A 13,870-nucleotide genomic window follows, 5' to 3' on the forward strand; every position below is an offset into this window, starting at 1 on the left:
AGAGCATACGTGTGCGCCCTGAGCACACTCACGGCGCGCACCCGAGCATACGTGTGCGCCCTGAGCACGCTCACAGCACACACCTGAGCATACGTATGTGCCCCGAGCACGCTCACAGCACACACCTGAGCATACGTGTGCACCCTGAACACGCTCACAGCACACACCTGAGCATACGTGCGCACCCCGAGGACGCTCACAGCACACGTGTGAATACACACGCACCCCGAGCACGCTCACAGCACACACCTGAGCATACGTGTGTGCCCCGAGCACGCTCACAGCACACACCTGAGCATACGTGCGCGCCCTGAGCATGCTCACAGCACACACCTGAGCATACGTGTGTGCCCCGAGCACGCTCACAGCACACACCTGAGCATACGTGTGCGCCCTGAGCACGCTCACAGCACACACCTGAGCATATGTGCGCACCCTGAGCACGCTCACAGCACACACCTGAGCATACGTGTGCACCCCGAGCACGCTCACAGCACACACCTGAGCATATGTGCGCACCCTGAGCACGCTCACAGCACACACCTGAGCATATGTGCGCACCCTGAGCACGCTCACAGCACACACCTGAGCATACGTGTGTGCCCCGAGCACGCTCACAGCACACACCTGAGCATACGTGCGCGCCCTGAGCATGCTCACAGCACACACCTGAGCATACGTGTGCGCCCTGAGCACGCTCACAGCACACACCTGAGCATACGTGTGCACCCTGAACACGCTCACAGCACACACCTGAGCATACGTGCGCGCCCCGAGCACGCTCACAGCACACACCTGAGCATACGTGCGCACCCTGAGCACACTCACAGCACACACCTGAGCATACGTGCGCACCCCGAGCACGCTCACAGCACACACCTGAGCATACGTGTGTGCCCCGAGCACGCTCACAGCACACACCTGAGCATACGTGTGCGCCCCGAGCACGCTCACAGCACACACCTGAGCATACGTGTGCACCCTGAGCACACTCACAGCACACACCTGAGCATACGTGTGTGCCCCGAGCACGCTCACAGCACACACCTGAGCATATGTGTGTGCCCCGAGCACGCTCACAGCACACACCTGAGCATATGTGTGTGCCCCGAGCACGCTCACAGCACACACCTGAGCATATGTGTGTGCCCCGAGCACGCTCACAGCACACACCTGAGCATATGTGCGCACCCTGAGCACGCTCACAGCACACGTGTGAACACACACGCACCCCGAGCACGCTCACAGCACACACCTGAGCATATGTGTGTGCCCCGAGCACGCTCACAGCACACACCTGAGCATATGTGCGCACCCTGAGCACGCTCACAGCACACGTGTGAACACACACGCACCCCGAGCACGCTCACAGCACACACCTGAGCATATGTGTGCGCCCCGAGCACGCTCACAGCACACACCTGAGCATACGTGTGCACCCCAAGCACGCTCACAGCACACACCTGAGCATACGTGTGCACCCCAAGCACGCTCACAGCACACACCTGAGCATATGTGTGTGCCCCGAGCACGCTCACAGCACACACCTGAGCATACGTGTGCGCCCCGAGCACGCTCACAGCACACACCTGAGCATACGTGTGTGCCCTGAGCACGCTCACAGCACACACCTGAGCATACGTGTGCGCCCCGAGCACGCTCACAGCACACACCTGAGCATACGTGTGCGCCCCGAGCACGCTCACAGCACACACCCGGACACACACGCGCGCCCTGAGCACGCTCCCAGGACACGCCCCGCACACGCGCGTCCCAGCCCTCGGCAGCTCCTACCTCGGCGTGGATGTTGGGGACGGAGCCGGTGAAGCCGTTCTCGGCGATGGCGCCGTGGGAGCTGTTGGGGGAGCTGGGCCCGGAGCCCGGGGCGCTGCTGCACACCGAGGACACTGCGGGGCCGCGGCGTCACGGGGGGGGTGGGGGGGGCACGGCACCACAGGGGGGCCGCCGCCGCCCCCCCATCCCTGCCTCAGTTTCCCCTGCCAGGGTGCACGGCCCCGGGAGGGAGGGAGGGGGTAGCCTGCGCACACACGGAAAGGTGTGCGAAGGCACAAGCACGCCTGCGCGCACATATTGCAAAAGCACAGGTGTGTGCACGAGCACGCGCGTGACCTGGTAGCCACGGGGAGGACGCGGGGTCCCGGCCCGAGGGCCCCCCACCCCCACCCCGCCGCTGCGCGGGGAAACACCCGGCGACCTGGGGGAACCGAGGCAGGCGGCGCGGCCCAGCCCGCGCCCCCCGGCTCACCCGTGATCTCGATGGCTCGCTTCTTGAAGGTGCTGATGACGGTGCCGTCCTTCCTCCGCAGCAGGGGACTGCTCCTCCTCTCCGCTACCTTCTGTTTTAACCGCGAGCGCACTTTCAGGTTGGGTTCGGAGGCTGCGGGGCGGGTGGGGGGCACCCGGGAAGCGGAGTTAGCCCCGGCACGGCTCCCCGGCATCCCCCCCACCCCCACCCCCCGGTGGTCCGGCACCCACCGGTTTTGCGGAGCGGGAAATCATCCCGGCCGTCGTAGGTGCCGAGGAGGGGGAGTTTGTAGGATGGGGGTGTCCCCGGGCTGCCGGTCTGGGGGGGGGAACTCTGGTCCAACGAGGTGTGGTGAGCCCTGGGGGGGGGGCGAAGGCGGCAGAGACCCCGCTAGGACGCCTGGGTCCCCCCCCGCCTTGGTCCTGGGAGGGGGTTGTCCGGGTTTGGGGGTGACCTACCAACATTTGGGGTGCTGGGGGAGGGAATGGTTGGGGGGGCCGGTGCCCGGCTCCTTCGTCTTGCTGAGCAGGAACTCCTGCAGCTTCAGCTTCACCTCCGTGCTGGCGATGGCGCCTGGGGGGGGGGACACACCGCAGCTGGGATGGGGAGGGGGACACAGCACGTACCCCCCTCCCAGCCCCCCCCGGAGCCTCCTGCACCCCCAGTACCCCGCAGCCCCCAGTACCACCCCAGCGCCCAGAGCCCCTATTGCCCCCAGCCGCCATCTCCGCTCCCCGGTCCCACAGAGCCCCCCAGCCCCCCCCAGCAGCACCCCCCGGCTCACTCTCGCGGCTCTTGTCCTTGGTGCGCAGGGCGTGGAGCTGCTCCAGGCGCTGCTGCTGCTCCAGGGCCTCCTGCCGCTCCCGCTGCCGCTGCTGCTCCAGCTCCTGCTGCCGGCGGGCGGCCAGCGCTTCCTGCTGCTGCTGCGGGACAGCGCGGGGGGGCTCGGGGACGGGCTCCCCCCCACCTCTCACACCCTCCACGGATCCAGCCCTGGGGGGTAGCACCACCCTGCCCTGACCCTCCCCCCCGCCACGTGGCTCCGTCACCCTGGGGTACGGCACCCCACGGCTCCCATCACCCCAAGGAACATGATGCCCCACGGCTCCTTCACCCCTACCCTCCCCCCCCGATGGCTCCATCACCCCCAGTCCCTCCCCACAGCTCCATAACCTCAAGACAGGCAATGCCCCCCAGCTCCATCACCCCCAACCTCCCCCCCCCCCCCCGCTCCATCACCCTGGAGAGATGATGCCCAATGGCTCCATCACCCCCAATCTCCCCCCCAATGGCTCCACCACCCCCAGTCCCTCTCCCCACAGCTCCGTAACATCAAGACAGGCAATGCCCCACAGCTCCATCACCCCAGACAGCTCATGCCCCGTGACTCCATCACCCCCAACATGTCCCCAATAGCTCCATCACCCAGCTGGTGACACCTCGTGGCTCCATCACCCATGCAGGTCATGCCCCGTGGCTCCATCACTCCCAATCCCTCCCCACAGCCCCATCACCTCTAGAAAGGCAATGCCCCGCGGCTGCTTTCCCCCGATCTCCCCACCAATGGCTCCATAGGCCCAGATAGGTGACACACCCATAGATCCACCACCCCAAGACAAGCAAGGCCCCACAGTTCCATCGCCCCCAATTTCCCCTCAAGAGCTCCATCACCCTGGACATGGGATACCCCATGGTTCCATCACTCCCAGCACCCCTCCCAATGGCTCCATCATCTCCAGTCTCCCCCCAGTAGCTCCATCACTCCCAGTCTCTACCCAATGGCTCCATTACCCCAGACAGGTCATACCCCATGGCACCATCACACCACGCAGGTGACACCTCATGGCTCCGTCACCCCCAATCTCCACCCAATAACTCCATCACCCCATGCAGGTAACACCTCATGGCTACCCCCAATCTCCACCCAATAGCTCCATCACCCCAGACAGGTCATTCCCCATAGGCCCATCACCCCATGCAGGTGACACCTCACGGCTCCATCACCCCAGGCAGGTCATGCCCCATGGCTCCATCACCCCCAGTCTCCACCCCATGGCTCCATCACCCCATGCAGATCATGCCCCATGGCTCCATCACCCCAGGCAGGTCATGCCCCATGGCTCCATCACCCCCAATCTCCACCCCATGGCTCCATCACCCCAGGCAGGTCATGCCCCATGGCTCCATCACCCCCAATCTCCACCCCATGGCTCCATCACCCCAGAAAGGTCATGCCCCGTGGCTCCATCACCCCCAATCTCCACCCCATGGCTCCATCACCCCTGGCAGGTCATGCCCCATGGCTCCTTCATCACCAGTCTCCCCCAGTCATTCCACCACCCCAGGCAGGTGATGCCCCCCCCGTCACCCCCAGCCCACCTTGAGGTGCTTCTGGAGCTGGACCTCGTGCTGGCGGGTGAGGTGCTCGTGCTGCTTCTGGAACTCGGCGAAGAGCAGCTGCTTCTGGAGCTGCTGCTGCTGCTTGAGGGCCAGCAGCTCCCGCTGCAGCTGCCGCTCCCGCGCCGCCGCGTCCAGCCCCGGCCCCCGGCGCTCCCCGCACGCCTCGGGCGCCCCGCGCGCCTCCGCCGGCCCCTCCGCCCCTGCGGGCACCGGCCAGGCTCAGGGGGCACCCGGGGGGTGTCCCAGGGATGGGGAGGGGTGCTGGGGAGCAGCTTGGGGGTGTCCCAGGGATGGGGGGCAGCTGGGAGCAGCTTGGGGGTGCTCCAGAGACAAGGGGGGAAACTGGGACACGTTTAAGGGGTAGTTTGGGGGTGTTCCAGGGATGGGGGGGAGCTGGGACACGTTTAGGGGTAGTTTGGGGGTGTCCCAGGGATGGGGAGGGGTGCTGGGAGCAGCTTGGGGGTGTCCCAGGGATGGGGGGGAGCTGGGACACGTTTAGGGGTAGTTTGGGGGTGTCCCAGGGATGGGGAGGGGTGCTGGGAGCAGCTTGGGGGTGCTCCAGAGACAAGGGGGGAAACTGGGACACGTTTAAGGGGTAGTTTGGGGGTGTTCCAGGGATGGGGGGGAGCTGGGAGCAGTTTGGGGGTGTCCCAGGGATGGGGGAGGGAGCTGGGACACGTTTAGGGGTAGTTTGGGGGTGTCCCAGGGATGGGGGGGAGCTGGGACACGTTTAGGGGTAGTTTGGGGGTGTTCCAGGGATGGGGGGGAGCACAGGGGCAGTTGGGGGGCTACCAGGGTGGGTCAGGGATCAGGCCCTCCCATCAGGACCCTGGGGGTCTCCCACCAGCTCCAAGGGCCTTGGATCAACCGTTTCCCTCCCCTGCTCAATAAAAACCAGGGGGGTCACCGCAAGCCGAGCCCCCACATCTGCAACATGCAACAACTGGTCCAGGGGGCAGCTGGGGGGATGGAGGATCGAGCCCCCCCCCCCCCCCAAGCTCCAACCCAGGGATGGGCATAAACCCCCCCAGCAAGCACCGAGCTCAGCCCCCCACCAGCGAAGGACGAGGGGAGGGAACCCAGGCATCCGGGACCCTGCCCCCCCACCCCGGACAGAGGTACGGCGGTTGCGGGGGGGGACACGGACCCCCCCATCCCCACGCAAACAGGAAGGCGGGGGCGGGGGGCGCGCGCTGCATGCTAATGCGCCCCGGCCCCCCCCCGCAGCGCGCGGCGGCACGTCGGGCACTGACGTGTGCCCGGGACGGACCCGCGGACGTCACCGTGTCGCGGAGCTCGGGCACCAACCCCCCCCCACCGCTCTGCCAGCCCCCCACCCCGGGGGAGGCAGGCAGTCCCCCTCCCCCAAAACCTGCCAGTCCCCCCTTCCCAGTAGCACGCTGCACCCCCCAGTACCAACCAGCCCCCCCAGTACCAGACAACCCCCTGCAAAACAACAGCTCCCTCCCAGTGCTAGCCCCCCTTTCCCAGTACCAACCAGACCCCCCAGTATGAACCAGCCCCCCAAGCCATGCAGCACCCCCTAAAAGCCCCCCCCCCCCAGTATGTACCAGTGCCAAGCAGTCCCACAGTCAGTATCACCCCCCCTCGACGTGCAAGAGGGGCCACGGGAACCCCCCAGCCCCCCCTCACCATCCCAATTTACCCCCAGGGGGGCCTGGGGCTGCCCCACACCTGGGGGGTGGATTTGGGGGCGGTGGGGTTATATGGGGGTGCCCCTGCAGCCCCCCCAGACCCGGCAGCCCCCCAAATTTGAGGACTCAAACATACACAAAGCCACCTTTGGTGGGTGTTGGGGTGCAATGTGGGGTGGCAGCACCCAGCACTGGGGGGGGGGGGGGGGGCGGAATGGGGGGAGGGGGGCTAAAAATAGCCCCGGGAGGGGCCAGGGCAGGAGGCGGCCCAGCCCCGGCCAAACCTGCACTTAGGGGCTCAGAAGTGGCTTTGGGCTGGCGAGGGGCCGGGGCCACCACCCTGCTGGGGGGGCCACCACCCTGCTGGGGGGGCCACCACCCTGCTGGGGGGGCCACCACCCTGCGGCCCCACGCCAGCCCCTGCCCGATCCGGCCCCTTCCACGGGGGCTGCTTAACCCCTCGGTGCCCACGGCCCCCCCAAATCGAAGGGCCCCCGGGGCAGTGCGGCAGGTCCCTCTGGCACCATCCCCACGGGGGTGCAATGGGGGGTGTCCTGGGGGTAATGGGGACGTGGGGTTGGGGGGGCTTGGACCCTCCCAGTGACCCCCGGTGGGTCCCTGCCACGGGGTGGCTGTGCGCACCCATGCAAGGAGGGCTGGTCCCTTTGCACATATCCGTGCAAGAAGAGCAGCGCTCCCCCGTGCACACCCATGCAAGGAGAGCAGCTCCCCACCTTGCACACCCATGCACACCCGTGCAAGAAGAGCAGCGCTCCCCCGTGTACACCCGTGCAAGGAGAGCAGCTCCCTGCCTTACACACCCGTGCACACCCGTGCAAGGAGAGCAGTTCTCTGCCTTATACACTTGTGCACACCCGTGCAAGGAGTAGCTCTCCCTGTTGCACACCTGTGCACACTTGTGCACACAGGGCAGCTCTCCCCCTTGCACGCCCATGCAAAGAGAGCTCTCCCTGTTGCACACCCACGCAAGGAGAGCGGCTCCCTGCCTTGCACACCTGGGTACACCTGTGCAAGGAGAGCAGCTCTCCCCCACGCACACCCGTGCAAGGGCACGCACGCCCCTGCACGATCACACCGTGCCCCACCGCAGCCCCCCACCGTGCCACGCTTACACCCCCCGTGCCGGACCGCAGCCACCCTCCTGCGCCCACGTCCCCACGCGCCGCCACGGCAGCACCCACCCCTGGGTGGCAACACCCAGCAGCACCCACCACCCAAATCACCCCCCCCAGAGGTGGCGCGGAGCAGCCGGGGAACCCACATCCTGGCGGGGAGACGGCGCGAGCCCCCGGCACAGCCGGGCCACGGCGGGTGGGCTGAGCCGAGCGGCTCGGGGACCCCGGTGGGTGCCCCCCTTCCGGACACGGCACCGGCCACCGTGGGTCTGGGGGCGCGAGCGTGTCCCCCCGCCACGCACAGGGATGGCTGATCTCCCACCCCAGGGATGGGACACCCCAAAACTCACTGGAGGGGGAGGGGGTGGGAAGCGCTGCCTGCGGGTGCCAGGGCAGGATTCACCCCCGGTACAGGAACGATGCTGGGGGGCACATCCCGGGCGCAGCCCCCACCCCGCAACAGCCAGAACGTCCCAACGCTCAGGGATGCTTGGGGACAGGACCGGTGCCAGGTGGGATGTCACTGGGTTGGGGGGGGGGGGGACACACAGGACCAGGGACCCCCCCCCAGCACTCACCTGGGGCGGGGAGGGCGGCGTGGAGCTGGGCGCGGGACAGGAGCTCCAGCGAGGGCTCGCGGCCGGACCCCCCCTCTGCAAAACAGCCGTCCCTCTTATAAATGGGCTGCAGCGTCGGGGGGGGGGGGGGGGGGGGGGCCTGAGGCATGTCCCCCCCACCCACCGAGCCCCCCAAACCCACCCCCACTTAGCACGGGGAGCGAGCCGTCAGCCAGGGGCCACTGAGCATCCCCGGAGTTCGGGACGAGGGGAGTGGATCCGGCCCCCCATCCCAGGCTGGGTGGGGCTGGGTGGCCCCCCCTCACCCGCAGCCACCCCGTGGTGTGGGTGTGTGTCCCCCCCCCCGCCCCCGCTTCCCCAGCCGGGTTCTTCTCTCCAGCGCCTGGAAATAGCCGGCGCACGGGAGGAGCCGGCTATAAATAGGGCAGCGTGCCGGGGGGAGCCACGATGGCTCCCACGGGACGGGGTGTGCCGTGTGTGTGTGTGTGTCCCCCCCATGGCACAGCCCCCTCTGGGTACATGCGGGGGCCACCCAGCAGCACCCCCAAACTGCCCTGGGGACTGGGGGAGAGGGGCCACCACTGCCTGGGGGGGGGAACATGGGGGACCTGCAGCAGGGCTGGGATCACCATGACACACACACACACCACCCCCCCCCGGGCACCCCCAGCCCCTAATTGCTGGGGATGTTAATCCACATCAGCACTACCGGGAATAAAATCCGGGTTACGCAGAGGGGGGTTAGCCCCCACTCCAGGAAAGGGAAAGCAAGTGCCCCCCCCTCCAAAGGGGAGCCCCCCCCAGGAGGATGGGGGTCCCTGGGCCGGCGTGGGGGCTCAGACACCAACTCAGCACATTTTCTGCCGGATCAGTGACCCGAAGCGGCTCAGCACGGCCGGGCCCGGGGGCGACAATGGGCTGAGGTGGTGACACCCCCCCACCCTCTCCCGAGGGGTGGGGGACCCCCCCCAACCGTGCTGCCACCCCTCCGGCCGTGCGTAACCCCTCCCCCCCGCCGGCACCAGCCACGTTTATTTACCAGCGCGTTAATCCCAAGCCGAGACTTTTAATAGCCGGGATATTTATGGGCTCCCCCCCCCCGCGGCCCCCCGCCCCCCCCGGGGTGCTTTGGGGCTTGACGTCAGCCCAGCTATTTCTGGTGCCGCCAGCGGGCAGGAGGCCACGGGAACGAGCCCTCCCGGCTGCCGGACCCCCCTCCGGCACGCACCGGCTGGCACCCCGGTGCAGGCAGCACCCTGCCAGGGCACCGGAGCGGTACCACACCTGGGGGACCCTCAGGGAGATAGAGGGGAAAAGGGGGGACCCCCCAGGCACCCCCAGGTGGGATGGAGGGGAGCGGGGTGCCTGCACCCCCGGGGGTGGCACTACCAGGGGATGCTCAGCTTCTGCAGGATCCCTGCAAACGCAGCCCGGCTTTGGGGTGCAAGCGGAGAGCCCTGGGGAACGCTGAGCACCCAAAGGGGAACTGGGGGGATGGGGAGACACCCCCCCGGCTCAGGGGTGCCCTCTGCCACGTCCCTGCGATGGACGCAGCCCAGGGGATGCCCGGCTGAGACCTCCCCAACTCATCACAGCAGCCGAAGGGCTTCACCCAGGAAAGCCTCTCTCCCAAGCGCAGGCCCCCAGGCTCAGCCCCCGCCGGATCGGGGACGCCGAGGCAAGCGCCGCGGGGACGGGCAGAAGCGGCTGGGCCACGTCCCCGTGCCACCGTGCCGCGTGCCAGCCCCGTGCCAGGCACGGCCGGGCGGCGCTCCAGCCCCGCGGCCGCTCCAAAAATACCGGCGGGCGGCTAACGGGCGGCGGCGGTGCCGGCCGGGGGCTTTGGGGTCACTCACCCCCTATCCCGAACCTACAGCGAGTCGCCAGCGCCATCGAGTGGGACTGGGGGGGGGGCTCGGCCACCACCCCGTGCCTCAGTTTCCCTTCACAAACACCCCGAAGGCTGCTGGGGGTCGGCGGAGCCGCTTGTGCCGGGGCCGCGCGCGCGTCCAGATGTCGCTGGAATTCCCAGCGGGCTAATTACAGGGCGGCTTTGACCCGGAGCCAGCGGCAGCCGATATAGCGCAGGCACGGCCCTCGCGGCGGCCCGCGGTCACCCAGGCTGTCCCCGCGGGATGTCACCGAGGGGACCCCGCGTCCCGGCACGTCGGGGTCCGCCGCAGGGACCCGCCGCCGGATTTCACCCGCGCAGAAGCGAAGCCGCGGCGGCGCGCGAGCCGTGCGGCGGCGGGAGGACGGCGGCGACGCGACCCTGTGCCTCAGTTTCCCCCCACCCCCCAACCCCCAAAGCAGTCTGGGCGAAGCGGGGAGGTGGGCGGCTCGGTGCAGCCCCGGGCACCCGGCACGGCGCCCGCCGCCGCTCCGCACGCGCCCGTCTCGCACGGCGACACCCACGCGGGCGCTAATGAGCCGCGCGACGGCGGCGGGCGCGCGGTGTTGATGTGCCGTGCCGGGCCACGCGCCGCCGTGGCACGATGGTCCCCGCGTCCCGTCCCCCCCTCCCCGACACCCCATGGGTGCCAGGATGAGACAGGGGGGTGCACGGCCGGGACGCCGCCCCCGGTCTGGGGGTGCAGGGCAGGGTGCCCGGTGGTGCAGCCCCCCCACCCCCCGCCCCGTGGTGTCCCCGGGTCTCACCTGCGTCGCTCTGGGGGTCCATGGTGGGCGGCGGGCGCTGGTGCTGGGGGGACGCGGAGAGGCGGCTGTGCGGAGAGGCCGTCAGCGCCGGCCGGGGCGCTGGGGCTGTGCCCGCGCCGCCCGGGAGCCCTGCGGGACCAAGCACCCTCGTCAGCACCCCCGGCCCCCACCCTGCACGCTGCCCCCCCACCCACGAGAAACCCCCACCAGCACCACTGGGTGGGGGGGGTGGGGGGTGGCCTGGGCTGCTCAGAGCCACGGGCCGGATCCAGCATCGCGATGTGTCTGTGTGTCGCCCCCCCCCCCCCCCCCCCAATTCCCTGAGCATCGGCTGGGGGTTGGAGCCAGCACCGTGTGTGTGCCCCCCCCCCCCCGCCCCGGAGCACCCGCCGGCGGTGGCAGGATGCGGCCCCCCTCCTGCCCCCCGGGAAAAGGGGGGTGCGGGGGTCCGTGGGGCACCCACAAAAGGGACACGGGGTGGGGGGGAAGAGGGGACCCGGCAACGTTACACAAGGTTCTGCAGGAAAAGGGGGGGGGGGCATAAATGGGGAGCCCGGGGAGGACGACGGGGAAGCGCAGCCCCTAGGACAGCCCCCACCCCCCCGCGGTGTCACCCCATGGGGACACGGGTGGGCCCCCCCGCGGAACTCCTGCGGCGGGGACGGACCCAGTCCCACGGGACACACGCACACACTCGGTGCTGGCCTACCCCCTCCCCCCGCGGCCCCCGGTGCTGCAGCCCCCCCCCCCAGGCATCGCCCCAAGGGGGGGGTCGGGAGGGGCCACCCGTGGGGGCCACGCTCGGTTCCCCAGCGGCGCGACGGACCCCACGGGCGGGTTGGGGGTGGTGTGGATGGTCGGGGGGGGGGTGGGGGTGGGGGGTGCAGACCCAGCCCGGCGCGGTACAACGGCCCCCCCCCTCCCCGCCTGCAAACGGGCCGCGCTGCGGAGCCGCCGCCGCGCTGGCGCACGGACCCCCCCCCCCCGCTCTGCACGGCACAAACCCCCTGCACAGGGACCCCCCCCCCGCATTGCAAACCCCCCCTCGGGCATTGCAGCCCCCCCCCGGCCCTTGCACAGGCCTCCCCCAGCATTGCACGGGCCCCCCCCCCCGTTGCATCGCGCAAGCCCCGCTGCACGGCGCCCCCCCGCCCGCTCTGCAGCCCCCCCCCCGCGATGCACAATGCCCCCCCCCCATAACCCACCACACCGACCCCCCCCTTCGCATTGCAAACCCCCCCCACCCCCTTTCACCGCACCCCGCCGCCGCCGCTCCCCCCGCCCCGCACCGCTCGGTGCCCCTCCCCGCCCGTTGCCCGCACAGCCCGGGCCCCCCCCCCATTGCACGCCCCCCCCCCCATTGCAAAGCCCCCCCCCCCAGCACTGCACGGCCCCCCGGTACCTGCGGGGTGCCCGGCCGCGCCGCCCCGCGCGCGCCCCGCCGCCCCTCCATCTTTGCAGCGGGGCCCCGCCCGCCCCGACAACAACATTCGGTGACGTCACTCGCCGTCACGTGACGGAACCCTGCGCTAAAAATAGCCTCGCCCCCTCCCCCTCCCCCGGGGGCGGGGCGCGGCGGAAGGCGGGGGGGAGCCTTAAAGGCGCCGCGGGGTGTGTGTGCGTGCAAGGGCACACGCGTGTGTGTGAGCGCGCGCGTGCATCGTGGGCTGGTGTGCGACGGCACGCGCGTGCACGCCATGGTCTGGCGTGCAATGGCACACACGTGCACCATGGGCTGGTGTGCAGCAGCGCACACGTGTAAATGCATGTGTGCGTGCACCATGGGCTGGTGTGCAACGGCATGCGTGTGAGTATGCACCGTATGCTAGCATGAAATGGCACACGTGTACGCATCATGCGCTGGCGTGCAACGGCACACACGTGCAAGGGCATGTCTGTATGCACCATGGGTTGGTGTGCAACGGCACATGTGTGAGTGTGTGCTCTGTGCTAGTGTGCGGCAGCACATGTGTCTGAGTGCACGTGTGTGAATGCCATGGGCTGGTGTACGCGGCGTGTGTGTGAGCGTGTGCGTGCACACATCATGGGCTGGTGTGCAGCAATGCAGGCATGTGAGTGTGTGTGTGCACGTGTCGTGGGCTGTTGTGCAATGGTGGCGTGCGCCATGTGCTAGTGTGCAACAGTACACGTATGTGAGTGCGTGTGTGTGTGCACCACGGCCTGGTGTGCAACTGCACTCATGTGAGTGTGTACCTTGTGCTAGTGTGTAACAACCAATGCATGCAATGCACGTGCTACGCGTTGGTGTGTGCACTGCGGGTTGCTGTGCAGCGGTACATGTGCATGAGTGCATGCGTGTGTACAGCATAGGCTGGTGTACAGCAGTGCACATGTGTGCGTGCATGCTGTGTGCACCACGGCCTGGTGTGCAACAGCACACGTGTAAGCATGCACCGATAACTGACATGTAAAAGCGTTGATGTGCACTATGAGCTGGTGTGCAATGGCACACGTGTGAGCGCATGTGATTGCTCCCCATGTGCTAGTGTGCAATAACACACATGTGTGAGTGTATGTGACCTACGGGCTGGTGTGCAATGGTGCACGTGTGAGTGTGCACCACAGCCTAGCGTGCAACCGCATGTGCGTAAGCGTGCAATGAGCTAGTGTGCCAGAGCACATCATGTGTGCAGGTGTGCACCGCGGGCTGGTGCGCGAGGACACACGTGGGCACGTGCACCGCGTGCTAGTGGGAGCGCACATGTGTGCACACCGTGGGCTGTGTGTGATGACGTACGTGTAAGCATGCGTGACAGGGTGCATGCAACAGCACGCGCGTGTGCCACAGGATGGCGTACAGCCGCGCACACATGTGCATGCACAAGAGGCTGGTCTGCAATTGCTCTTGCACGTGAGTGCATGAATATAGATGTGCGCGTGCAACAGGCTGGCAGGGAGTCACACGCGTGTGAGCGCACCTGTGACAAGTGGGCGTGCAATGACACGTGTGCAGCTGCACACGTGTATGCGTTCATGCATGATGGGCTGGAGTGCAGCTGCACACGTGTGCAAGCACATGCCGGCAGCAGGAGCGCCTGCTTGTGCAATTGCACACGCGTGTGCGTGACAGCCGGGGTGGGGCGGGGCGGGCTGGGGGGAGGGGGGGGATACGTCCCCGCGGCCGCGCTGCGTGTGCGGCCCACGCGGGGACGCGGG

General features: G+C 68.5%; 1 protein-coding gene across 8 annotated transcripts in view; it reads right to left on the reverse strand.

The window, feature by feature from the left end:
• HDAC5 (histone deacetylase 5) overlaps positions 1–12,187 on the reverse strand; it is a 34,988-nt gene extending 22,801 nt beyond the window's left edge. For 5 of the 8 annotated variants that reach the window (XM_064473433.1, XM_064473429.1, XM_064473430.1 and 2 more), the window contains exons 1-9: positions 12,096–12,187; positions 10,694–10,822; positions 8,036–8,110; positions 4,646–4,866; positions 3,051–3,189; positions 2,725–2,839; positions 2,497–2,624; positions 2,267–2,398; positions 1,795–1,907 (exon numbers count right to left, since the gene is read on the reverse strand). In XM_064473433.1, coding sequence (XP_064329503.1) covers positions 1,795–1,907; positions 2,267–2,398; positions 2,497–2,624; positions 2,725–2,839; positions 3,051–3,189; positions 4,646–4,866; positions 8,036–8,110; positions 10,694–10,822; positions 12,096–12,183 — 1,140 coding nt within the window. In that variant the 5' untranslated portion in view covers positions 12,184–12,187. The remainder of the gene's footprint in view (positions 1–1,794; positions 1,908–2,266; positions 2,399–2,496; positions 2,625–2,724; positions 2,840–3,050; positions 3,190–4,645; positions 4,867–8,035; positions 8,111–10,693; positions 10,823–12,095) is intronic. The other 3 variants (XM_064473436.1, XM_064473431.1, XM_064473435.1) reach the window with 2 other exon arrangements.
• Between the last annotated feature and the right edge of the window lie 1,683 nt (positions 12,188–13,870).

Source organism: Phalacrocorax carbo, chromosome 25 (genome assembly GCF_963921805.1).
Source record: "Phalacrocorax carbo chromosome 25, bPhaCar2.1, whole genome shotgun sequence".
In the NCBI taxonomy this organism is placed as follows: Eukaryota; Metazoa; Chordata; class Aves; order Suliformes; family Phalacrocoracidae; genus Phalacrocorax; species Phalacrocorax carbo.